The sequence below is a fragment of the Candoia aspera genome, chromosome 6 (assembly GCF_035149785.1).
Source record: "Candoia aspera isolate rCanAsp1 chromosome 6, rCanAsp1.hap2, whole genome shotgun sequence".
In the NCBI taxonomy this organism is placed as follows: Eukaryota; Metazoa; Chordata; class Lepidosauria; order Squamata; family Boidae; genus Candoia; species Candoia aspera.
Genome location: NC_086158.1, coordinates 70,339,471 through 70,366,702, shown reverse-complemented (window position 1 = coordinate 70,366,702; position 27,232 = coordinate 70,339,471). Strand labels below are relative to the sequence as shown.

Here is a 27,232-nt window from a genome sequence, read left to right as displayed (position 1 = left end):
TTCTCCTGATGTTGCTACATTATAGCTTCCCACTTTTCTAGCTACACATTGGTTGTGCTGGCCGAAGCTGGTAGGAGTTGTAGTTTAGCAGCACATGCAAGGCCACAGGTTCCCTGCCTTTAATTTAGCCAATATTAAAGCAAATCAGAAAGTATATTAAGTATTAAGAGTTGTTACATGCTGCACCTTGCCAGAAGTCTTGCAAATCAGCCTTCAGTTGGGCGCCTCATGTTAAAGAAGCAAAGTGCAGGAATTTTGGGCCAAAATAGGATCATCCTCGACTAAAATAGTCCAAGCCCTGGGAATGAGGTCATCTCCACCATATGCCACTGTCTACTCTATGATTTCCTTGTCTCCTCTCCACTCCTTACAGTTATGGAAGAGCAAAAGAAACTGATCAGAAATCCATTTTTCTAAAAAATAGAGTGATTGTTTTATTATATTGTTACAAATGAGCGAATGGCACCAAGAGCAAGAGCTGAAAACCAAAGCATAATAAATTTTATTCTGTAAGACAAGAAATATTGATTATTGTGATTAAATCAAGTAGCCAAAAGTAACTTTCCTATAACTACCAAGGTTGAAATCCAACTCTGCTGCTTTGGTCTGGATTCAGCTTTCCTACACTTGCCCAGTTAAAATGCACGGCATTCAACCAAGCAGGAAATACAACAATTATTGTCACTGCAAACCAGAAGTTTCAAAGAATGAAGTATCAAGGGAAGGGGAGTAGTTGAGAATTAATGTTGGAAGAATAAAGGGAAGAAATGCTTTCCCAAGGAAGCTTGGTTCAAATACAAAATGCATTACTTTACATACAATGCTGCTACGGTTTTCTGACAGAAGTGCTAACAAATCTTAAATAAATGCATTTGTTCTGTTTATTTACCAATGCATTTCTCACAGGATATTTGCTTCCACTGCCCAGAGTTATGACAAGCATTCAGTCATTCTTGTCTGTTCTCTGATATATGATGTGGCCCTCACTCAGCTTACTCAGGCCTTTCACAAAAGTGTCACATATTTTTTACTATTTGTGAAATGGCTCGTGACAAGTGATTGACAAAACCAAAACATTTCAAATCAGTCACTCCCCACTTAAAAAAGAAAATGTTACTCTAATTCAATACATTGAAAGAAAGCATGATTCTGCAGTTATTTACTTTTTGCTTCTCCTGGTGGGTTGGTTTTAATTTTTTTAGAGAAATAGTAGAAAGGGAGGAAGAATGTAAGTAGAAAAACTAGAGAGAGGAAAAAAAAATCAAAAAGTCAAAGTTTTCCTGTCCCTCGCCCCCCCAAAATCTATAATTCAACATCAGTGTACTAACAATCGGGGAAAAAATAATCACTTTGCACATCACCATTCTCTGACACATAGGAATGCTCTATCCAATTTACTGTCACCCTAAACATCCATAAGTAATTCTAAGATGGATTGGGACACTTTGTTTTGAGAGATACATATTTTTCACTTAAATTGCCTTTAGAGAATTATATTCGCTATCAGGGCCACACAGGCAAAAGCTGTTAGAATTTTTAACAGTTAAGTGGCCAGCAAAAGAGTGAGACAAAATGACATGTGCATTGTGACATCATAATGGTAATACCACCATTACATAATTTGACACAAGTATGTAAGTTGTACCATTTGCATGAAGACATTGTTACATGTGTGCCTTTCTTTGCCCCCGCTGATTCCACACACAGATGCCCGTGCGGTTAAGATCACTGTTGGAATAGCACACCTAGTAATTTTTATGATGGTATGTTGTTCTTTTGTCATTGTTATGCATGTGTCCTTTTCTTATATTGTAAACTGAAATGAGCCTTTAGAGACGCTAGCAATTTATAAGTGTAGTAAATTAATAAATATAAATAAATATTCCCACCATGATTTTTAAACAACATAGTTGTAACGATTCCACCACAAGCACAACTTATTAATGCCACATTTGCGGTGTTAAGAAAGGAGCAGCTATGCTGCAAAAATGTAAACAATGGATCTCAGTATTGGTATTCAGTACAGACCATAATGACATCATGTTTATCACAATGCAATTGTGCAAATCGTGTGTCACAGTGCACATGACATCACCCCCTTCTCCCAGATATTCTTTAAAAAAAAAAGGTAAGTTGGTAGTGAACAGCCTGGAAGGTAATTGGGAACAGAAGGGAGCATCTTCACCTTCTGAAAACAGGTATTACATCCCAAGGAGATAGAAGGACATGATGTTTAAAGACATAGCTCTCTAGCCATGTACGTCCAGCACAAGGCATGATGATCACAGTGTCAATTATGCAAACTGTGTAATTTTCAGGATGACAATATGATACAACTGATCCAAATTATGAAATCTGCATCCATTGTGTGATGACATCACGACACACGTGACATCACCTGCTTCCTCTTGCCCTGTCCTGCAGAAGCCCATGTCTCTAGCTGAGTAGTTCATCTATTTCTGTGGATGAAAAAGAAGGAGAAGTAGCTCAAAGTTGAGGTCAGTCTCACTAAGCCCATGCCATAATTCTGAATATATTCCTGGGCGTGTTAGATTTTAAATAGTATACAACACTCTCATATGCTACTTTCAGCCTTTCTGTATTTTTATCCTCACCCTTTTACAGCTTTTGCCTTGCAATCCATTATAAATAGTCATTAACAGGGCATTCCTTTTTTTTTTTCCTGGTCATCTTCCCTTGTCCCTTGAGGAAGCTGGGGTGAGCAGTAGTGTGGAAGGATCAGCTGATGTGCCAAGTATCATTACTTGAATAACTACCAGTTGGTGAATTCAGCTTTACAGTAAGGTTCTTGAGATGGAAAAAAAAGTTGACAGAGCTTCTTGAGGGTGCCCCACTAGCCAAAAAGACAATGGATTACAACCTTTTTTTTTTCAGGAAATAAAATAGAAAGAATGATATACCTTATTTCAATACAGTACAATGCATATATGCTACATCTGGTTCAGTTTTTTGACAATAGACTTACGTCTGTAGCATCTTGGACCTCAGAAACTTATGGGACCAAGCAATTTTATGTTGTAATCACTGTGAAGTTACCTTTCCTCTAACAGTAGCTTTTAACTTATCATTACACAGGCTACACAATATAATTCTGCCTCATCATTTCAGTACAGGTTAGTCTCCTTTAGCAAACTAGCTTTAATATGTTCCAATCCCACTAAATTTTTCCTCAGTGACCTCTTATTTATGGTCACCTATTTCCTCAGTATATTACACAACATATTATTCAGCTTCAACTCCTGAGTCATAAACCATCTTACAGTAATTCAAAAGCCAGGAAATCTGTCCAGTATAATAAGGGGTGAGGGGTTTTCATACATTAATTTTTTGAACTACTTGTAAACTACATATTTATGTTCCTAAAAACACAAGAAACCAATGGGAATTGCCAAATCATTATTCCTATGTGTGTTGTGTAAGTACATATTTTCTCTGCCTCTGTCCATTTCACTGCCAGAGTGAGAAAAAAAGTGGTTCTTTAGGTTTTTGTGTAAGATTAAAAGTAATGGCATTTGTATTTATTGTCTCTCTGGAATGGACATAATTAAGCCACCTTTTAAAGTACTAAATACACTTCTAATAGAAAGCAGATAAATTCAAGGAATGTGAAAATTACTATGGACATATGTGTAAAAGGGGATTCAAAAATCTGCTTAATTAGATCCAAGAGAATTTGGGATTACATTTTCTGAACAGCAAAGCCCCCTCACCTGTAAAATATGTTTCATGACAAGAAGCTTTAAAATGAAAGGGAGATTTCAAAAATATTGCCTTTAGAGAGGATTTTTCTTCTTTCTCAATTCCTACTGGGTATAATTGAACTACATCCTGTGAAGTTCTCTTCTTAGAGTCTGTTCTGATGGAAGTCACCTGAGAAGTTTTTAATGTAGGCACTTGTTAAACAAATGCCAGTCCATGAGACCAACTTAATCTTTAACAAATTATCAATTGTGGAAACTGCTGTTGACTACAAAAGCAGGGCCAGAGTGGAAAATACCTTGAAACAACATAAAATGCAGATATAATTGAATCGTTTGTAATCTCTTGCTCAGAAACTACTTTTCCAGTCCCACTGGCTCATCTGCAGTTTGTGACTGTCGTTTTTAAGGTGCAATGGGATTAATGTTGATTAAAAATTGTTACTGTACTATTTTAACCATTGCTGCAGATGCAACATATGCTCCTTTGAGTAGGTTGAGATTGAAGCAGCTCCCAAGCCTAACAAATAAGCAAATAAATAAATGGTACTCAGTGTATAAGGAGAAGGCCCTATGTGATTGATGGAATTACCACCAATCCCACATATCTAAGTGCAGCAGTAAATCATAACAAATGGCATGTTTTTTCAGCATTATAAGTTCTTCCCAAGTTTTAAGACTTTGAATGGACTAAAAATATTAAGGTAATGTTTAATGTACCTGCAGAAACCTGAACCATTAACATATGCAGCTTAGTGCTGGAAAAAAAAAGGAAATCCAATGCAGGTCACTAAGACACCTCCCTTGCAACATACTAACAGCCAGGTATGGACGTAAGCACAGATCTTTTTTGGACATAACCATAAACAGATGGCATGGGACAGTTTGGGGGAAGCCCAAGATCTGCAGAAAAGGAAAAGAAAAGAAAGCAAAACAACACAATGATCACTGCAATAAGGTACCAGCAACTTCATCAAGTATCCGTCCTAAAAACAAACCAACATGGATAATTAATTCCATTTCCTGTTAATAGCTCCACAGAATTCATCCTTTAGGGCCAGTTTTACAAAAAAACCATTGATAACATACTTTCACGAAAATCACTTTGTGTGAATCTATTAGAAAAAGTGTATCAGAATGCTTTTATTTCCAGAAATATTTTCTCAGAGAAATAAGCCAACAGACAGACTGATTGTTTACCAAGGATAAAATACCTATTAAACCCAACTGCAGAATTCTATCTCAACTAGTAGGAACATACAACCATTTCAATCACTTTACTACATTAATAACATTACAATAAGTGGTTTATTACAAAAGGCTTGTTCTTTTCTTGAACATTTAAATAACAAAAAAAACCCACCACTGAAATAAAATGTTCTGTCTCCCTCCTGTTTGCTCTGCAATACATTTATATAAGTGGATTTTTGTTGTAGTTACTGTGCTCCCATTCACTGTTAAGCTTTAGTGGTTCAACAGCAATTTATCAGTCGGGAGTGGAAAATACCTAGCACCTACTTAAAATGCATGGAGCTAGCAATAAAATTAACCTTGTGGCAATTGTTTTCCCACATGTTTGATAGTCCAATGTCAGCTCATCTGTTAGAGGGAAATAAAAAAGTCAAGCCTAAATGTACAAAAAATTATGATGGAAGTCTTAAATAAAGCAAGGGTAATGCAAGTTTATTGAGTCAAAAATCAATCAATCAATGAGTGAGTGGATTAGGAGCACCTCAGAAGCCCCATAGAAATAATTTGCCCGAACACTGGGATTTAGCAATGGAGGACCAAATTCCAACACTTTTAGGAAGTAAATAATGAAAAATCAATTCAAAAGGAAAAACAGATCAAGAACCCTGGATTCTGACATGCCGACACATTTACTGCTGAATACCATTTCTCGGCTGACCCGAAAACTTCGGAAGGTGTTTATTTACTTTCAACACCTTCCAGAGATCAATATTTTTAATTTGGATCCAAGTTATTATTTTTCACATCACAGCGTCAGAGAGCAGAGTAAAGTGGCTCATATTTTAGAGCTAAAAAGATCGATATGACAGCTTCACCTTCAGTGTGGGCCCCTGCAGTTGCCTAGGTGCACATCATAATGTCCCACGGGGGGTGCAGGTGCCATGGTGCAGGGAGCAGGTCATTACCCAGCCAGGGAGTGAGACAGCCTGTGATTTAGCTGATCATGAAGGGCCTAGTGCCCTTAGAAAACCAATCTTGTTTCCTCTCACTTTATCAGACCTGTCTTCTGCCCAGCATAAAGATGGGGGGGGGGATGGGAAAGGAGAAGAAAGGAGAAAAAGAGATAATCTGTTTCATAAAGCAGATGTAGTCCCCCATCATGAATGCATTCGTTCTTTTTTAAAACCCCCACTGCCGCTTTACTAGGCAATATCTGTAAAGCTACCATTATTTTTCCATATGCTGTATTTCCCAAAATATTACAAAAACAATACAGAGAAAGGGTGTGGGAGTGGAAGATGGGAACTTCAGCAGTAAAGAACCATCATCCATTGACTCCAGTGGCTCTATCAATCACAAGGGTTGAGGAGAAAGGTGGTAAAGTTAGAAACGCAGTCAGCAGATCACCTGCCCTGACATCTTTGCTGCAACATGTGCTGCTTCCTTTCCATCAGAAAATTAGATGCTTTTCTTGCAGCTAAGTAACTCTAACCTGAATTCAGGGACTATAATCAAGGAAGATGTAGCCATTTACAAATAAAGACTACACAAACACAAAGAACAATCTTGTACTGAACCATTTGGTTGGTGTTAACATTTTATATAATAAGTGCTTACTATCTAAATAAAACTCCTCACACAATATACAATTAAAATGTTGGGGAAAGGTGGCACCTAGAAACATGTCCATGTTAATTTCAATCCCCCACCATCACTGTAAAGGTCACATGAAGGAGGAGCAAAACAGATTAACTTCTGTGATGTCACATATTATCTGGCATGTAAATACCTTATTACATACAAGCATTGTTGAAACTATTTTTCTCTCTTAATTCTAAACAGGAAATTTGAACCTTAAATAATTGTTTCTCAATATAAATTTCCACCACAAAGGGATGCAGAGTTATAGCCAATGGAAGTAAGAGTTGCAGCTGTGTGCTTTTGTATAATCTGCAGCAATGAATCCTGAATGGAACATACTAGCTTTTCAATCAGTTTGCTGCTAAAGAAAGTATGCAGGCCGTTACAGAAACTATACTAATAATGCTCAGTTATGCTTGACTGTTCCAGTGCTAGGCATATGGAGTGAATAGTCATTTTTGATGAATAAGGAAATCTTCAAATGACTACCTCCACATGCTAAGCCCCAGAAAATATGGTGATACAAATACAACAGAACAAGCTTCCCCAATTTGATGCCCTGCAAGTTAATCTGTCTACAACCCTCATTACCTTTCAATGAACTCTAGACTAAATTATTTGAAGAGTGGAAAATTTGGAATGCACCTGATGATACCATTTTCTCCAAGCACCAAGTTGTTTTAACATTTGGGATCACTCAACCTAAGAAATCTAAGGATATCTCTGTCTTACAAAACAAGAGTAGATATCTTCAGTTCAAATCCAGTAAGCTCCAATTCTCTGACCAACATCAAGGGACTGTAGGACACTATTTTGTAACCTCCTGCTATTGCCATTGTCCTTTTGGCCCTCCTTTCAGCACCACAAATACAGCAACACTCATTCTAGTGTTACTGAAACCTTTTGTTACAATTTTCCTAACAACTCTGGTGGCATAACCTAAATTCTGAGCTATAGAAATCCATGCTGAATTTTGAAAAGGATGAATATCTGACAAATTGAATTTATATACTTTCTTATTTATTTATTTATTGCAGAGAAATAATCCATTTATAGTGCTTTGTTTTCTAGTTAAAACAATCACAAAGGGAATGTCTGTAAAACACAGTGAAGTACCAAAATTCAGTGATGCAAAAGAAGTAATCTATAATGGGGAGAAGAGATACCGTGTTAAACTCTCAGTCATTTTGCAAATCTACCTGGAGATCTCTGCTATAAAGCTATTCTTGATCTTATTAAATGCTTAAATGGAAGGTGATACTGAACAATATGTAAGAAACCATATTGTATATATGCATATAATAAAGGTAATAATAATAATAGCATAGCAGCAGTGATAACAGAGTAGAGATACGATGCTGTAAAACAAAAGCAACAATCACCCAAATAGAAATTTCATTTGGAAAGATGATACTTATGAGCTGATATCAATAATATGAAAAATTTGAAGGAAAGAAAATCTATAAATAATAAGACCAGGAAACGTTTACAGAAAACATAATCCTGGTGCTAAGAAAATTAAGGAAGTTTCAGAAGAATTAAAACAAAAGCTATCTCAAAGAAAATGGAATGATGTTAAGGTAAAATAAATCAAACCAGCATTTGTTTTATAAATCACTTCTGGGAAATATTATAAACATGCTTGCCCTGCTAAAGATGAAATATTAAAAATTTGAAGTGACATCTGGCATAACCCGAAAGAACATAATAAAGATGCAACATGGATAAATGAAAGTGAAAAAAACATTGGCTCAGTCAAAATGGATGATACAGTCATAACATCAGAGATGATTAAAAAGCAAACAAAAAGGTTAAGAACAAGAGTGCAATGGGAAAAAATGAAGTACATTTATTTTGGCTTAAATATCTGATGACTCTCTATGAAAGACAAACTGGAAAAGTTGAAGAATGCATGACGACTGGTAGAACATTTTTTATAATAAAAGAGGCAAGGATGTAGCTGTAAGCAACTACAGATCAATTACTTACTTGCTGGCAATGTTCAAGTTGCTAACTAGTATATTAGCAACTGTGATTTCAAGTTACATATTCAAAAACTAATCGTACCCATGTGAACAGAAACGTAACTGCAGAAATTTACAAGGAAGAAATAATCAATGGCTGATTGATAAAACTTCAAGTGAAGAAAAACCAAGTTACAAATGGTTTGTATTGATTATAAAGAGGCATTTGATTCTTTTCCACATAGTTGGATACAGTAATGTTTGCATTAGGGCAAACATTCAGAATTTTGTAAAAGAAGCTGTGAAAAAATGGAAAACAACTTTGATGGTAAATAGTGAAGAAAATGGAAATGTAAATATAAGGAGAGGAATTTTTCAAGGAGATTCACTATCCCCGTTGCTTTTATCATCTCACTGATACCCCTCACTCATATACTGAATGAAACAAAACTTGAATATGAACTGTTAAAACGAAGTAGAAAATATCACACCTGTTATACAAGATGATTTGAAGTAGGATGATGGAAAATCAAAAACTGAAATGGAATCCTTACTTAATAATATAAGAATATGTTGTAGTGAAATCAAACTGGAATTTTGATTTGATAATGTGTGATGCTCAGTGTAAGGAGGGGAAAAATGGTACAAAATGAAGGTATACAATGCAAAAATGGGAATCTCATAAAATCTTTGCCCATAGAGGAAAACTACAAACACCTAGGAATAGTTGAATCAGATAACATCTTGTATGGTGAAGTTAACGTTTAGAATATTTAAAAGGAGCGTTAAACATGAAAAGTGAGAAGCTGTAGTTTACTGCAGGCAAAATAGTTAGTTGAAAGAAAAATGTAGATTAAATGATTACATCATGCCAAGCAAAGAGCAAATGCTGATTGCAGTTTACAGAAGAAACATCCTGAAAGTAGCAGAAAAACAAACAAACAAAAATAAATGACTATAAAACTAAATGGTGGAAAACTCTAGAAAATTGGAAAAATAAATTATTACAAAAAACCCCCCTGAAAATAAAGTGGAAAAGACCAGGAATTGTCAATCGTTACAAGCTGGCACCATCAAAAAGGAAACAGAAGGACTAATTTTTACAGCTCAAGAATGAGCATTACAAACAAAAATGTTGAAATCAAGGATTCAACATATATTAAACAACAGCATACGGAGATTTTGTAAAGAAAACAACAAAACTGTGGATCACATGATGCAACAGAATTGCTCAGACTGTCAGAAAGGCATGTCAGGGGAGCCGCCATGATCCACTGACATCTGTGCAAAAAAATTAATTTCTGGTTTTCCTGAATGTAGTATAATCCCCTAAGTGGAAAAGTTGTTGAAAATTATGAAGTTAAAATTTTATGGGATTTTTGCATACAAACTAATCGCCATCTAGGACAACACACTAGATATAACAATAATTGAAAAAGGTAATTTTTTAAAATGTGGCAATAACCCAGGAAAGAGCTAGTTTGGTGTAGCGATTAAGGCACTGGGCTAGAAACTGGGAGACCGTGAGTTCTAGTCCATGTTAGGCACGAAGCCAGTTGGGTAACCTTGGGTCAGTCATTCTCTTTCAGCCCTAGGAAGGAGGCAATGGCAAACCACTTCTGAAAAACCTTGCCACAAAAACTGCAGGGACTAGTCAAGGCAGTTGTCATGAGTCAACAATGACTCAAAGGCACACACACACAGAAAACCCGTGATAGCACAATGGAAGAATTTTTTTAAAAAAACAATCCAAAAGATAAGTATCTAACAATCAAAATGGATAGATTATAGAAAAGATCTTCCAAAGTCATCCCTATATTTATTGGTGCATTAGGACAAACAAACTAAACACATTTTTACAAGAACTAAATATTTTGGCTATATCAACTATGGATTTACAAAAAATCCTCACTGGATGGAATTCAAATTTCCAAAGAACACCAAAGATACGATTCCTTTTGTTTGTTCTTTGTACTGTTCTATTCCTTGATGAATAAAAACATAACAACAACAACAATAAATAGTATGCTACCATTGACTCAGTTTGCAAAGGTGATGTGATTATGGATATCTCTAATTTGTAATGTTCATGTTTTAAAACACATTAGAAGTACACTTTGTTTTTAAGAAAGTATTTTAAGTCTATTTTGCACTATTTAAACTGAATATTACAAAGATTGAGACAACCCAGTTTACTAATTTCAGTTAGTCCTGAGAGTGATGTAGTATACATTTTTCATGTTTCCTATTTTCATATATAAAGTAGAATTTTCAAAATTGTTTATATAAGGCTCACAGAATAAAACTGTGTCTTTAAAATCATGATACTATATAAATCTCATTATCTCCAAGCTTTGTTTCTTTCACACTTTAAAAGTCACTAGGCATATCTAAAAGCCATCAGCGTATCATCTGTTTTCATGCACCATATTAGCTAAGGGATTAGACTGAAGCTCACTTTGAAAAGTGAAGTGTCAAAAGAAGACATTCACATCACCTTACAGCCTCAGCATCCGTGCATGTGTATGCCAGTGTAGGATTTAAGTGTGTAAAACTGCCAGTATAAAAAGTAACAAAACATCAGTTGGTATCACAGAGAAATTCAAGGTTAGCATGAACTAAAATTACTCTCTCCCTCTGAAATTAGAACTTTTCTTTTCTTTTAGACACAAAAAAATAAGTCTGTATCTGAGTCAATTTCTTTTATTTGCTTATCAAAGTAACTAGATGATACTTAGATGAAGCTTGTTTTAAAATTAAAGGATGGGTGATCATTGTATTATTTGTGTCTAAGGAACTTTTTGGTACTGACCTACAGTATATTAAGAATAAGCCTTTTTATGTAAGTCTGCCTGAACCTTAAGAACAGCTTCAGATAATCTCAATTACCTTTAATTCACTTTTTAAAAATTATAGCTTACAATATCCAATCTAATACAAACATTCACATCTAAAAGTAGATTAGAGCTATCATCTTTCTATTTAACAGTCCAGCTGGAGTAATCCCTGACTTGGACAGGGCCTTTTTAGTAGTGAAAATGCTGTTGTGGAAGTCCAGTTCTCTCTTTGGAAAAGCCTAATGGATTCTTCCTATTTACATATTTAGATCACATTTTTATTTCAAAAGTTATTTAAAAGATTGGCAGTGTTTATTCCTGTTTTTATATGGCCTTCTTTCTTGGTTTTAATGCTGCCATCTGTATTTCATATTTCTCCCTCCTTAAGTGATTTCTGTAAAACACTACAGCAACAATCTTGTTTTATGTATGCTTCAGGTATATAGGCCAAAACATGTGGAGGGCACCAGATATTCCTTCTATTTTTTTTTCTTTCTTGATTGTATAGTTTTAGTAAGTAACATTATTACTTTACTATTGTTTATTTTTGATGTTATGTAAATATATTGAGAGCTCTTCCACTGAAGTCAAATTCCTTGTACGTCTAATCATACTTGGCCAATAAAGTATTCTATTCTATTCTATTCTATTCTATTCTATTCTATTCTATTCTATTCTATTCTATTCCATTCCATTCCATTCCATTCCATTCCATTCCATTCCATTCCATTCCATTCCATTCCATTCTATAAAACAAGCTGGATTCCCAGGCTGGTTGACAAACACCTATACTAATGAAATATAATGCTTACTAGTATATAATATATGATAGTGAAATCTCATATAATGTTTTTAATGTTTTAATACTGACTTTCTTGGTCATTTTCAATATTAAGGATCAGTCCAACAAATTTCTAACAAAAGAGTTGCAGTTTAAAAATGTAATTATGCTGATATTTGTTTTATTTTTAAAATGTCTTGCAACTGTCAAATCTGATTGTATTCCTATGTTAGATGTATTGGTTAAACAGGCATGGTTCTATAAACCTAATGATTATCCCTACGTAGGTTATTTGTTTGAAGTGGACTTGGAAATTACAATAACAAAAATGTCAACATGATTTTATAGGAAGGCTAAACCCAACAGCAATTTAGTCCTTAATGATGCCTATTTTTAAGCAAATACATCCTAAAATAAAGATGGAGATTTTTTCCATCCAAAAGCCAATGTTATGGAATAATCAGAATGATTGGTGAGATCCATGTGCAAATCTCAACTCAACCATGAAGCTCAATGAATGGTTTTCCACCAATCACTATATTTCAGCTTAATGTATCTCACAGGATTGTTGTGAAGATAAAATTCCATGTTGCCTTGTACTTCTGGGCAGAAAATAAGATTTAAATGCAACATATAAATAACCCTGGGATGACTCTATCCCACTTCTTTAAGCAATTCACTTCAATAGAGCCTACTTATCCATGTGCAGAATGCAAAAAGGTAGAGTTAAGGGATGGCTGTGATTTAAAACAGAGATATAGGTCACGGAGTTGTTGCTGAAAGCAGCAGCCATGTGTCTGGAGGCTCTTTGTAACTATGGTCTTTTCCCTATAACAATAGGAAAGACTCTGCAATTGCTACAGAAAAAGGCAAGTATTTCTTCATCAAACAGAGATGAGAACTGAGACACTCTTTTTATCAGGAGTTGAGACCAAGAGCAGGAGAGAGAATCCAGGGACCCCCTCCCCACTTGCCTTCAGCTCCTCCCATTTTTTCCTTAACATTTTGCAAGAGAGAACCTTATGTAATCATGTCATGTGTATCCTATCTGCCTCTCTCTAAAAGCAAGAGATGTGGGACAGAAAGTGAGAAATACCCAGTATGAAAATGTCCATGTGTGTTCCTTATACTGAATGGCACTCTATTTAAAAGCCATGATCTGCTCTCCTGTCTCTTCCACCTGACACAGCAAGCACATACTACAGTGTGTTTGCACAGTGCTCTGTTACTGGCACTGCAGTGGCTGATCTGGGGTGTGTGTGGAATTGATCTGTCAGAGAACTTGCAAAACTGAGATTGAAATAATTGCAAGTTCCATAGTATTCACCTAGGAGGGCCAATCACTTGGCTCTAAAATGGGCAGTCTTTTCCCTTGTATTGTGAAGGAAGGGTGCAGGGAAAAGAAAGCTGCATAGTTTGCATGTCAGGCAAATCGTCAGGAAAGAAGTCTTGGTGTGACATTTCACTCTTAATGCCTTAGCACTGCAGTAAAACAAGACAACTGGTGAAATTATAGGAAAACAAATGCATAATTTCTTCCTCATTTAGCCATTTTTGAGGCTGCAGTATAGGAAAGTCATTAATGTTATGTCCTACTATTGATATTCTAAGCCTTTCAGGGGATAAGTAATGCTTTTCCTATACTCCTCCATGTGGCCAGTTAAATTAGACACATTATTTCTGTGCTGTTGGAGAACACTGATCAATAGACACTTGGAAAGCCCTCTACATCTAAGTAAAAACATTTTCTTAGTGTGAGAGAGTGTCTAGTTTGAGTGGTACATTGCAACCATTGTTAAATTTAACAAAAGAACAAATAAGTATTTCTGGCATTTGAATACTCAAATCAAAGAACAAAAAGCTAAAATAAAAGAAGTTCGGAATTCAGTTACTTTTTGTTTTTAATAAAATAGTAAAACCTGCTGCATCATATGATACACGTTAAACTAATAATGCAAAACAGGACTTTTTTCTGCCTTGTAAGTTGCAGAAAGTATTGATGCAAGGCTTTTCTTTTAAAAAAGATCTTTCACTACATTTAATTTGTGACACACCGACACATACTTACAGGTACAAGATCTGATCAAGAGAGTTTGTGTACAAACAGAATATTGTTGAGAAAATCTTTTTTCCAATTGGTGCTGTAATACTTCTGAGTAATTAATGAAACACCCACATCTGTGATCCACCAAACCACATGCATATTGTTACTTGATCATTGTCTTGTATTCTCAGTTTTGGAGCAAATTTATATATATATATATAGAGAGAGAGAGCCTGTGTTCAATTTATGTCATTTATTCCATATATGATATACAGACTGTATGAATTTTATATTGGCATATTAACTGAAAACAGCTAAGAGCCATTAAATATTTAGAGCAGCATTATGCAATAACACCTCAGAGCAGCAGTTCCTAAACCATTGTTGTAACTACTAAAGGGTGCTAAGAAACAAAAGGAGAATAAAAAAACATGGCCGACATACTTTTTGCAACACAGTCTCATTAAGCCTCCATTTATGAGTTTTGCCTTTCTTCTTATATGTCAAAGGTACAGGGTTATGATCTGAGTTTTTGGTAATATCTTTATTTTTTTCATACATGTAGTGAGTTTCTTAGAAATCCAAAACATATCTATTCTTGAGAAATATCTGTGTCTTTCAGAAAAGTACATATTTCTCTAGAATTACCAGTTTTATGTCTCCAGTATTTGCCTTGGCTGTGGCACCAGTTTTGCGAAGACATGTCAGTCCGACATGTTTTCCACCCAGAAGTCCCAAAATATGGCTGAGAGACAACTTGATTACCATATACTTAGTTGATGCCACGTAGAACCAACCAGAATTTGCCCATTTAAATTATTTTCTTCTCTCAAATTTTGCATCCATTTTATCCAACAGTTTTTAATTTGTTCTATCTTTGTATCATATTTCAGTAACAACTTATAAATAGCTCTAATAAATGGTCTTGATTTTGTATAAGCATTTCAAATTCTAACGTATTTCTCAATGTTCTTCATTCTTTTTAAAGATCACTTTTTATTTTTCCAGTTATTTGCAGATACATTAACTATGGTAGATCCCTTTCTTCACTGAACAGTTTCTGTGGTGTCTTTAATCTGTTTTCTGAATCTGAATTTGTTCTTAAATCTAATTGAAGCATAAAATCTAAGTAGCATTAGCCATAGTTAAGATTAGTTTCAGTGTATTAGTACAGTATAATCCTATTCAGGTAGATCAGATATAAATTGTACTGTATCCGATGGGGCTTATCTCCATGAAATGATTACGTTTTGTGTATTAACATAGTTATATGTCTGGAATATGTTTCACAAGTAGAATGTTCAACAAGTTATTATCCTTATGAGTCAGAAATATAAATCTATTAATAAATTTTATGAATTAATGCCTCTAGTGTGAAATTCTAAATAGGTAATACATAATATATTTGGAAATTCGTGCATTATTTAGAATATCTATCTATCAGTTAAATTCATTGTGCTGCACATGACTGAAGTTTCTATTGGAAAATAGAGAAGATGTTACTTCAGACTGTCCTATGATTTTAATATAAAAAACAGCATATAGAATGAAGTGCTGCTTTCTTTTCTGCCATCAATACTTCATTATGGTAAATGCAATAATTCTAAAGCTCTAATATACCCATTAGTTCATAACACTAAATAGCATTCATGCTATTTATCCAGCAAGTCACAGTGTTCTTATTTATGAATTAGCTGAATGTCTACTGGCAAATGCATTAGCAAGTTTTTTTCATGTAGCACTGCATTATTTTGTAAGCAATTATTTTCTGATTTTACCACCAAAGAGACAGCCCTGTTCCAAGAAGAGAACTTTATCTAGCATAATATATGCCTTTCAAAAGGTTTTTTTCCTACTTCCATCACTGCCACACTACATTCAAATTTTAAAAAGCCCATTAGTTTCTATTCAAGCCTCACAAAAATCAGTGGATATTGTGTGTCACAGACAAGACACCTTGTTGAACAATCATGCTTTATCCTGCTACTACATTTTCCTCTGAGAGCACAAAAGGATTTTTTAAAAATTATTTTATAAAACTTACTTTCTGAAACAACAGATGAGTGAACATAGCAGATCTGTATATGTCTATTCAGGAGACAAGCAATGGCCTAAGAAAATTTAACTGACAACATATAGAACATATAGAATTACAGACTGAGTCTGCTTAGTTTAGTAGGACTTACTCCACAGAAAATATGTATGGAATGACAGCCTAATTAAGTCTCTTTCTGATGGACTTTAGTTCAAATGCTCTCACTAAACCTATACAAGTAATCCTTGGTTAATGACCATCCAGTTTAGTGACTGTTCAAAGTTACAATGGCGCTGAAAAAACTTTATGACTGGTCCTCGAACTTATGACCGTCACAATATCCCCATGGTCATGTGATCAAAATTCAGGTGCTTCACAATTGTCACACTTTTATGACCATCACAATATCCCGCAATCACGTGATTGCCGTTTATAAGCATCACAGCCAGCTTCTGACAAAGTCAATGGAGAAGCCAGCAGTAAATCACAAGTTGTGGTCACATGATGTCTCACTTAACGATCGTGGGTGATTTGCTTAATGACCACAGTGGAACTGATGTCGTAGGTCAGGCACCGTCATGTAATGTTTCACTTAACAACCATGTTGCTTAGCAACAGAATTGCTGGTCCCAATTGTGGTAGTTAAGTGAGGACCACCTGTAACTTGTTGTCTAAGTCACAACAGCCTAGTTTCAGGCAACACTGGGGTATCAACCACAGAGTATAGACCAAAATGGCTGAGTCCCCATATCATGCTATGCCAAAATCAGACTACGGGTATTATAATATACCATGGTGCCTGAATCTTGCCACATGTTCCTATCTGCTCTGCTCTCCTCTATTCCTGCCCGTATGTTACAATGTACAGCTTGGCAAGGGAAGAGCCTCTCGCTGCCTTCACTCTGGAGATGGTGCAGACTACAAAGGGATCTTATTGGGAGAGTGAGTCAACTAATACACAAACACAAACACAGACTTCTCTTTATACATAAAGCAGAGAGGGGAAAAGAGAGGGGGGGTCATTTACCTATACACAAATGCATTTGTCATGATTTTCATTCATAGGCTTCTGAGATTAACCTGATATTTCATGAAAAATATCAACAAGGTAGGGAAAATATGCAGAGGATGACTTTTGGAATCCTTTCTAATCCTTCACCAGTGTCGGCTATAGGAGGCATTTGTATTTTCTTCTGCATAACGAAGTAACAGGTTGTATTTCTCCCCTTCATGCTTCCCAGTGCCCTTCATATGTGGCACTGGGAAGCATGGGATGGGCCACATATATTCTGCTCAGTGTCCCACGACTGGGAGGGAGAGTGACTTAGACTACAACAGTTGGGAATATTCTAAGCCACAGCTCAATTGCCTTTCTCGTGGGGATACACTGGAGGAATTTTTTTCCTCGCAGCTTCTAGCAGAAATCTAGCATTTTCAGACTTAATTTTTCTTTTGTTCCTCCCACATCAAATTTGATCCTGTTCACTTCTGTTTTCAGAGATTTATCCTATTATGGACAATATAAAGTCTAAGTCCCTTTCCATAATTTCTGTCCAACATTCCCTTGGGTTGGAAAGAATAAAATGGGTGTGTTTAAATGTTCATCACTTATTAGGCAAAACTGTTGTTCTCTGCCAGACACTATTTCAAAACACCAATTGAAACATTGAGCACAGATCCAGATGTGCTGTGATTGATTAGAAAAGAAATAGATAATAGGTAATCAATACTTACCCAGAAACAATCAATATAACATATATACATAAGCTCACTTACGAAGAATTATACAGTAAAATCCTGTCACTTTTACTTTAAGGGCAATAGGCAAACTTTTTCATATTCCAGGACAAAGTTTATGATAAAAATGGGCTATAATTAAGATTACCAGTTTAACCATTCCTCTTAAAACAGTAACAAAAAGACACTAATTTTGCAGTGGCTACTTCATTGTGTATACTTGCACTGATAAGCTATTTGACAAATGAAGAGTTTGGAGGCTGTATTTTTTTTTAATGTTTAGAAATTATTTATTTTTCAAATGATATGACCCTTTCCTAACATAAAACTTAAATCACTGTAGCCAGAAACTGGCTCAAAGGAAGAGGTTTTTTAAATATGAAATAATTACTGCATATTAAGAAAATATTTTTCACTGCATTCCATGACAACTGCATATAACACAATAATGCACGTTTTAAAAAATATCCAGCATAAGATCTAGTGATCTATAAAAAATCTTGTTTATCTCGAAAGCTAGCCTAAAGACTCTTAAACATAATAGCACATATTTCTAATTAGACACATGTAAGATTGCAGTGTTGAATTCTCCTTTTCCTGTAGGAGAACTATAAGATAAGTTGGAGGACATACTGTTGTATTTTAGGAACCCAACTGGTTCCTTGATTAGTACTGAAAATGCAGTGATAAAAAATATTTTTTTTATGTACACCGCAGAATTATGCATGTATCCTTTGAAATTACTCCAAAGCTACATTTGAGAATAATTAATCAATTAACAATGTAATGTAATTCCGCTCTACTTCAAAGCGAATGAACTGTTTGTTTCTTTCCATATTGCAAGTCCAAAATATTTGGTTGGGTTCTTGGTGTTTTCTGAATATCTTGGCTTTTTACCCACAGATGTTTTGTTACCGACAGTTCAATATGAGTTACATATGTTCTCTGCAATTGGAACCATAATATTCTTTCATCTTTTATTCTTCAAGCTATTTCATTGAGTAAAACAAAGTGTGTAAGTTTGCATTATTATTGGGGGCAGGGAATATATACACCAACAGGTTTTTATTACTATTTATTTGATTTAGAGGCCACCTGACTCCTCAGTGACTCTGGACAGCATATAATTAAATGGAAAAAAGAAAAAAAAACATTCATACAACAACAACAACAAACCTACAGCCTATAACCAGCAACCAACTGGAAGACTACATCAGTATCACAAAAAATAAAAATGCGAGGGGCCCCTCAGCCATCCTATCATAAGGCCTGGGAGAACAACCAGGTTTTTAATAGGTTCCAGAAAGTCATTACAGTGGGAGCACCACAGATCTTTGGGGATTGAGATTGGTTGTGCCATACTTTTCCATTTATTCCATAAATGCTTTTAGGATCAAGTAGGAGAAAAAGGGAATGAATACAGTAGAAAAGATCAGAGTATTATGGAGTTTTTATCTTCCAGGCAATTGAAACTACTTTTTAAAATAATCAGTATAATGCCAATCAATGAAGAAAGAGTGAGAGGAGATATTTTTCATATTAACCTTCAAAACCTCCCAGGGTCTGAAATCAAATGTGATATTTTATATGCATCTTTTGAGAAGCATCTCTATTTATACTTTATTAAGTAGTCATCAGATTTAATAAATTATAAAATCTGTTTCAATAATAACTTCAATATTTTTTTTTACAAATTAAGTATTTGCAGGTGGCCACTCATATTTCAACCTTTACAAACCACAAGCCCCAATCAAAATGGCCCCAGCTGGCTATTTTAGGGATTTCTCTGACATTAATTTTAGAGTTTTAAACAAGTGAATACAGTAGGAGCAGGAAGCCTCTGAGAAGCACACCATTCCGATCCTTAAAATCCCTTAAAACTATCCAAAATTGATTTTTAAAAAGAGATTTCAGGCCATGGCGAGAGCTGGGGCTGCTGAATGGTTTGCCTCCCTAACTCCAAATAATCCCAAAAGCAGACTCAAAATTTTAAACCTGCCTTTTCCACTGACATCATCACATAACCGGAAAGCCTTCTGCAACCTTCCAAAAATATTAATTGAAGCCCCAACCCCTCAAATGTTATCTACCCTGCACTACATTCTGTACAAGCAAAATGTCAACTAACTGAATCAACTGATCAATCAATCAAACCCATAATACAGTTCTGAATAGATTCCAACAAGGTTCAGCAGAAATGCAAAAAGCCCTTGCAGTAACTATTGCCACTGTTTATAAAATGGATTTTTAAAAGTTTGGTTTAATTATTATTTGCTAGTAGTATCTTGGCAACGTAGTTAATCAATGTCCTCTTTTCATAGGTATTCACAACTGGACACAGTAATGCCAAAATGACAAAACGTTGCATCATGATGTCACAACAGAAGCTCCACATATTTGTACATGTGTAATGTCATATGCAAGCGTGTCAGGTGCACAATTTGCATCAGAACCCTCTTCCATCCCCCTGGATGTCTATATTTCCATCTTGCTCCAAAATCAAAATGAAGACTTCTAGCTGTTTGGGACAGGATGTATTTTTTAATTATGTTAATCTGTATGTATATCCTGTATACAGATTATGCAGTTATTTTTGATAGTGCTCTGTTATGTACAGAGAGATCAAAAGAACTTTGCAATTAGTTCTGCAAACGCAGCAGCTTTATATGTTTTTTTAACAATAACTCCTCACCTGCATGCCGATGCCATGGATATTCATATGGAGATGAAACATTTGCAATTTGAAAAAGAGGCTGTAGTTTCATAGGGTTTCTTAATGATAAAGAATATACCAAACCATGATTTGTTTTAACCGTGGTTTAAAGAAAACATGCTAATTTGTTTCATACAAAAGGCTAACCATAAATGATGGTTTGCAAACCATGTCTGGGTTGGCACATCATTCTAAGGTGGTGAGTGAACTCAGCCAATGAGAATTAATAGACCTTTTATTAATATCAGCCAAACTGTCAACAGGTTTCACAATTGGAAATGCCATTAAAGAAGCCTTGGAGTTGCTTTCTGTCCTAATGTCAAGGGTCAGGGTCATTTTTAAGGGATTCTAATTATGTGTTTTACTGCCAAAATACATGATCTCTGGAAACATATAAGAAAAAAAAAGTGGTCATTATATTTGAAATTTGTATTCAATATAAAGCTGGTTAATATGACTGTTCTTTAGCTGAAAAAAATTCAATCACGTAAGAATCTGAAGTGTGTTTGTATGTGTATGTATATACACATGCAAACACATACAAAATTTTAAAAAACAGTTTACATTCATTACAAGGAAAGGAAAAGGGGAGTAGGCACTTCCAACAACAATTTGCCACGTGGATTGTTTTGAAGCTGTCAAAGGCAAACAAATTATTTTGCATGCCTAAATGATGTCAAATAGTCCCTCTTTTAAAATCATAAAAAAGGTACATAAACAAGAGGCCTCAGGGCAAGGGGAAAAAAGAGAGGCAACAGAGAAAGAAACAAGGTGTCTGTAAGGGCCCCTTCCAACATACATAGGCTTAGAACTGCCAATTCCTGAAAACTGACTGTATGAAATAGGCCAGCTGAAACCACTGGTAGGGAAGAGCTCATCTGACTAAGTTACGGTGCCCTGCCATGGCATCCAAAAGGAGATGGGGAGCCTTGTAGATCGGGATCTAAAGCATGCTTTTACTCCCATTCAAATAAACTTATCATCTAATCTGGCCTAATATGTTTTTGACTTGGAGATAACAGTCAAGTTATTCCTTGGGACTAAGGACTGAAACTTCGTCAGAATCACCTCTATTGGGGGCGGGGGGGGGGGGGAACCATACAGAAGAAAGATGCAAACCAAATAGAACTTCGGCTAGATTTTCAAATTACAAAAATTAAATCTTAATCTTATATTTATAAATAAATCTACAAAATTGCTACATCTATTGGTTCAATAGTTTGTATCTTTTTCTGAGCTCATTTTAGAAGGAAAAATATTATTTTAAACAGAAATAAATTAAATAAGTTCATCTATATTAAGCACGTGCATTGCAGTGATGAACAAAAAGGAGGCAGAAGGCTTACTAAGTCTGTGCATCACAAAAGTCTTCATCCTATGTCACAAGTGCAAAACTAACCTGTCTTTCTTCTCAATCTTTCTAACCTCTATACTAAATTTGGAAGGAACAAAAAAAGCTTTGGGGTGAAGAGAAATCTACCTGAGGACAGCCACCCCATTAGAATCCAGATGTGTCACAGAAACCAGATCTAGATCTATATACCCTTCAGAATATCCTCAAATTTGCAAAAGGAATATTCTCTTAGCTGATCACTATAGTTTGCACACCAAGAGGCTTTAGTTGTGCGTAAAAGTAATACCTTGGCTCCACCTCCTGGTGAGAGTATGCTCAGCATGAGAGATTGGGGGGATGGAAGGAGTCAAGAATATTTTAGTCTTTTTTCCCTCCAGAGATAAAATGGTCTTCAGAACTAATCAAATATTTGAATTCTCCTTGTACTAAATTCAATTATATCAGTCCTCCTGAATCATTTTATTATATTTAGAAAAGTTCCTTGCTCATCAGGATCCAGCATGTTTCTTCCATTTCTGAGAACACACTGAAATTTTCTGAAACCCATTAATAGCACTCATTGGATTTATGTACAAGATAAATTCAATTCAATTTCCTTTTTAAGTTAATGGCCAATTAATTGAGCCAGGCTTGACTGAAAATAGTGCTCAAATGTCATTAATCTAACAAAAATTAACTTTACAATTCTTGTAATTATGAGAACATGATTTTAAGGTAATGTTATTCTATACTGTAGCATAGTTCCTGTCTTATTTAAAGGTAACATTAGCTTAAAGTACTGAAATTCATCACTGTAGGGGCATTTATACTGAAAGTCAAACATTTTCAGCATTCATTGCAAATGTATTCATGTTGGTTCACCGTCTGTTATTTGGCTGATGTACTCTTCCCTTCTTATGTTCAGTCTTCAGATTCTCTGATAAATTAAGACACTTACAGCAATATTGATTTCAGCAAGTCACAGTTTTGTTCATTATATCATATAGTTCTTATCTGATATGACATCACAGATGTTTGTAAACCAAGTACTCTTTAACACAAATCAAGTATTCATTCATTTCCTTTTTATCATGACTTATCCCTGAGAGTTCAACATGGAATGCATTGGAGGTCTCCCCATTTGATTCCCAAAGCAGTACAGTACTGGATAGGCTGGGAAGTAGCTGGAGTGAGAATGACTGGCCTGAAGTTACCCAGTAAACTCCATGATTGAGTCGGCACTTGAACTTAGTCCAAAATCAACACCTGAATAACCACAGTATATTCCCCTACCCTGGCAACAAATTGAATGAGATCTGAGAAAAATGAAAACAGTATTGGGAAGATGTGCAGGTGGAAGAGTAAAAGGATGCTGAACCACAACAAACCTGTGGCTGTGTTCATACAACAGCCTAACCCAGGGTTTCTCAACTAGGGTTCCGTGAAACCCTAGCGTTCCGTGAGTGGTCACTAGCGGTTCCCTAGGAGATCAGGATTTATTTAAAAGATTATTTCAAATTTGGGCAACTTCACATTAAAGAAGTTTCATTCTTTATTTTCAGTTTAAGAACACTGTTAATACATATATACAGGCCTACATATGAAACAAATATAATAATTTTGTAACTTTTGGCCTATATTTGAGCCTGAATGTGCAGGGGTTCCCTGAGGCCTGAAAAATATTGCAAGAGTTTCTCCAGGGTCAAATGGTTGAGAAAGGCTGGCCTAATCAGATCAGTTACAAATCTAGAGGTAGCATTCACTTAACATACCGCAATTGATCAGTTTTAATTTGATGTGTTAAATTCCTGCCATTTAGTTAGCTTATAGTTCATTGTATTGTATAAGCCCAGAAAAAAGGTTAATGCAGAAACTAGGTTAAGCATATTATATAAATACAGACAATAAATACATTCAGTCTGGCACTAGTTCTATAACTTGAATCAAATATTCTACTTATGAACTGAATATTGAAGAAATAAATATACTGAAGAAGGAGAATATATAACAAATATTTGCTTATGCCTTTTAATACAATTTGTGAATTGGAAAAGGTGCTATCAGATTCCTCCTGATTTTTTTGCCACCACAGACTAACATAGCTCTCCCCCCACAATGATAGTCCAGGGATACACTTGAACCTGAAACAGATGCAAGGCAAACTCATAAACATACACATGTGCTTAAATGCACCCATAACATACACTTATTGTCCTTCTCAAGATTTGATATAAATTATATTGCTCAGATTTTAGTGTGGTGATGGAAAAAGAAGAATAAAACTGTGAAGATATCAAGACAGAAAGGAAGTTATGGCTCTGTTGACTGGTTCCTGGTTTGCTTTCCTTTTCTTTCTCTCTCAGAAGCACACAGGTGGTATCCAAGACTTCTCAGTAGCAAGAAAAGACTGCTTCAGTCGGTGTTTGATGGAATGTCCTTTGTTTATTCTGGGTATGTGTTTTTAACCTATGTTCTTGGAAAGGCTGGGGATAGGTTGAATACATGCAGCTGTTTATATGGCTAGGGTTTCCTGTGGGTTTGTGGGAAGATACAGTGGTCTGTGGTTTCTGGTTCTTAAACTGTATGCAATTTGTTTACAATTTTTAACTTGGTTTCTTGTGGAATAGGTTTTCGTGCTTTTTTAATTGGGTGGCTGATAGGAGTTCTGTGGGGTTTTCTTAGTTTTGTGTTTGTGGGAGTGTGTCTGTGAGACAGTTACTCTGTTGAGGAGATGTGGATTCTCAGGGCAAACCCAATAGCAATCTTAAGCAAGCCAGAATTCATAACTCAAAGCCATAACATCAGAAATGTATCTTGGGGTGGGGAAGGGCGGATGAGAATTCAGACAAACTTCCAATTCTGGTTTAGAATTATGTGTGAACTTGTATTTTGTGATAATATGCATATTATGTTACTAATATCTTACTACTGTGTGAGGATTTTTATGTTAAAAAGCAGTTAAAATATGTAATTAATCTTTTTGTTTTCATAGCTGAAATGTCTGCTACTATATGGGTATGTAAAATCATCTATTCTACTGTATGTGGTGGATTATCTCCAGTCATTATCACACTGCTGCTAACAAACAATGTCTGTTCTGTCTCTTTAAAAATGGAGCTAACATCTAGAGCACTCTTATTAAGTACACTGCAACTGCAAATTAAATACACTACTGTATTTTTATCACCCACAATAACTCTCAAATAAAGTGATCCTTCCCCAACCAGGTTCCTCCAGATATGCCAAAAATGCAACTCCTAGAATTTCCTTGACCATAGTTTTTGATCAAGAATACTGGGAATTGTATCTAGAGATTATTGGGCTAAGGAAGGCCACCTTTTGTAAAGATGAGTACGTGAAGTCATCCAGAAGATACACAAAAGTGTCAAGAAATATACCGTAAAATGTTCCTGCGACTTGAAATTTTCATCCAGATAAACCCGGGCTCTGTTGTAGTCTTTCATTGCATCACTAGATAGCAATTCTCTGAAAGATTTAAAAAGAAGACATGCAGAATAAATTTGTTTTGAAATATTGAGGAGCTGTTCACAAAAACCAAAACATATTAACAGCTCTTTACTTTTTTGGAGTCTAAAAGAGAAATCAGCTATGAATGAACAATGGAAATAAACTGCTGTATGTCATTAATTGCTATTCTATTTTTGGGGGGTTCTCCTCCAAAAGTCAAGCCATGTACCTTTACAGGCATCCTTCAAACATGTTCTACTAAAAGGAGTCTTAGTGTAATAAAAATGAGAGGGGAATCATTAAGAGTCTGTGGAGTCCTTGGTGCTCTCTGAGCCATGTTGTTTTCTTGCAGCCATTTCACTGCCAGACTAGGCAACATCTTCAGTGCGAATAGGGAGTGGGCCTTGCTCTCAGTTTATATATGGTGGCTTGCCCTACGTGTGTTGGTGGGGGTATTGTTCTCTCCTTGGGAGTTCTTTGATTGGGCTGTTGTTTGCTGCTTGATTGATTGACTGAGTTAATAGTTCCTTGATTAGGGTGTATTGTGCTGTTTGGTTGTTCATCTGGTGTTAATCCTAGTGTCGATTTTTGCATATCTGGGTGTTGATTGCTGTCAAGGGAGTGTACTGGTCTTTAGGCTTTTCTATTGTCTCTTTTGAACGGTATGTAAATGTTGTTTACCTCTATGGGTCTGTTGATGGCTGCTTTATCTGAGTGCCAGGCTTCCAGGAATTCTCTGGCGTTTTTGGATTTGGCTTGGTTTAGGATGCTCACAGTTTCCCAGTTGAAACTAACTAACTAGCTAACTAACAACACCCCCACCAACACAAACAGGGCAAGCTGCTGTATATAAACTGAGAGCAAGGTCCACTCCCTCTTCACACTGAAGATGCTGGCAATGGAACATCTGCAAGAAAACAACAAGGCTCAGAGAGCACCAAGGACTCCACAGTTCAACCCTGAGCTACAAATATTCACTTTGATTGGTATCATTAAGAGTCTTTCTAGTGCTCAGGAGAGGGCACTGTTTCTCTTCTTTCAGCACAGGAAATACCATTTCTTTTCATATTCACTTATGTGGTGAAAGTATGTCTAAAAAAATTATACTCCAATAATAAATCATTATCAAATAACATCAGACAGAAGATCTATGGGGACTAATTTTTTTTGAAGTGGAATGTAATTCATTACTGTTCTATAGAGGCGAAATAATCAGAAAAAAAATTGCATCCAGTCAAGATGGAAAGAACTATAGCACATTATCAAAAGACAGAGTAACTGTCGCGAGTGGGGTTTTTTTTTTTTTTTTTCACTGAACCACCAATAACCAGACTGACCCTGACTCAATATATGCAAAGCACTGGAAACCTGGAAAATTGATTGCATTTTTGTATGTCACTTTAGTGGCTGGGGAAGGAGACTTTTATTTTACAAAATGAAAGCATACAATTTTTTTTTTTAAAGGAATTGTAAATAATAAATGCTTTCAACTAGTGCAGAATTTAAACTTAAAAATAAAACTATTTTGTTTTTACTGTCTACTTTCTATATGCTCTTTATCTACACTATTTTCTTTAAAGTCAAAGTTCGCTATGTTCTCCTATTTTTCTCTTCTACAGTGGTGCTTTATGAACCCTTTTGAATTTTCAGTATTTCTGCATAAATAAGATTTAAAACATGATCTGTCTTCCACAAAGCCCTTTGGATTATTTTCCTCAATAAATCAAGGAACAAGTATAATGCTTTTGACTCATTTGTTTAATTGGGTT

The 27,232-nt window shown here is 35.4% G+C and overlaps 1 protein-coding gene across 2 annotated transcripts in view; it reads right to left on the bottom strand.

Moving 5' to 3' along the window:
• The window catches only part of INPP5A (inositol polyphosphate-5-phosphatase A), a 299,141-nt gene that overhangs the window by 177,460 nt on the left and 94,449 nt on the right, over positions 1 to 27,232 (bottom strand). For both annotated transcript variants that reach the window (XM_063307365.1, XM_063307366.1), the window contains exon 4: positions 25,394 to 25,481. In XM_063307365.1, the coding sequence (XP_063163435.1) occupies positions 25,394 to 25,481 (88 nt within the window). The remainder of the gene's footprint in view (positions 1 to 25,393; positions 25,482 to 27,232) is intronic.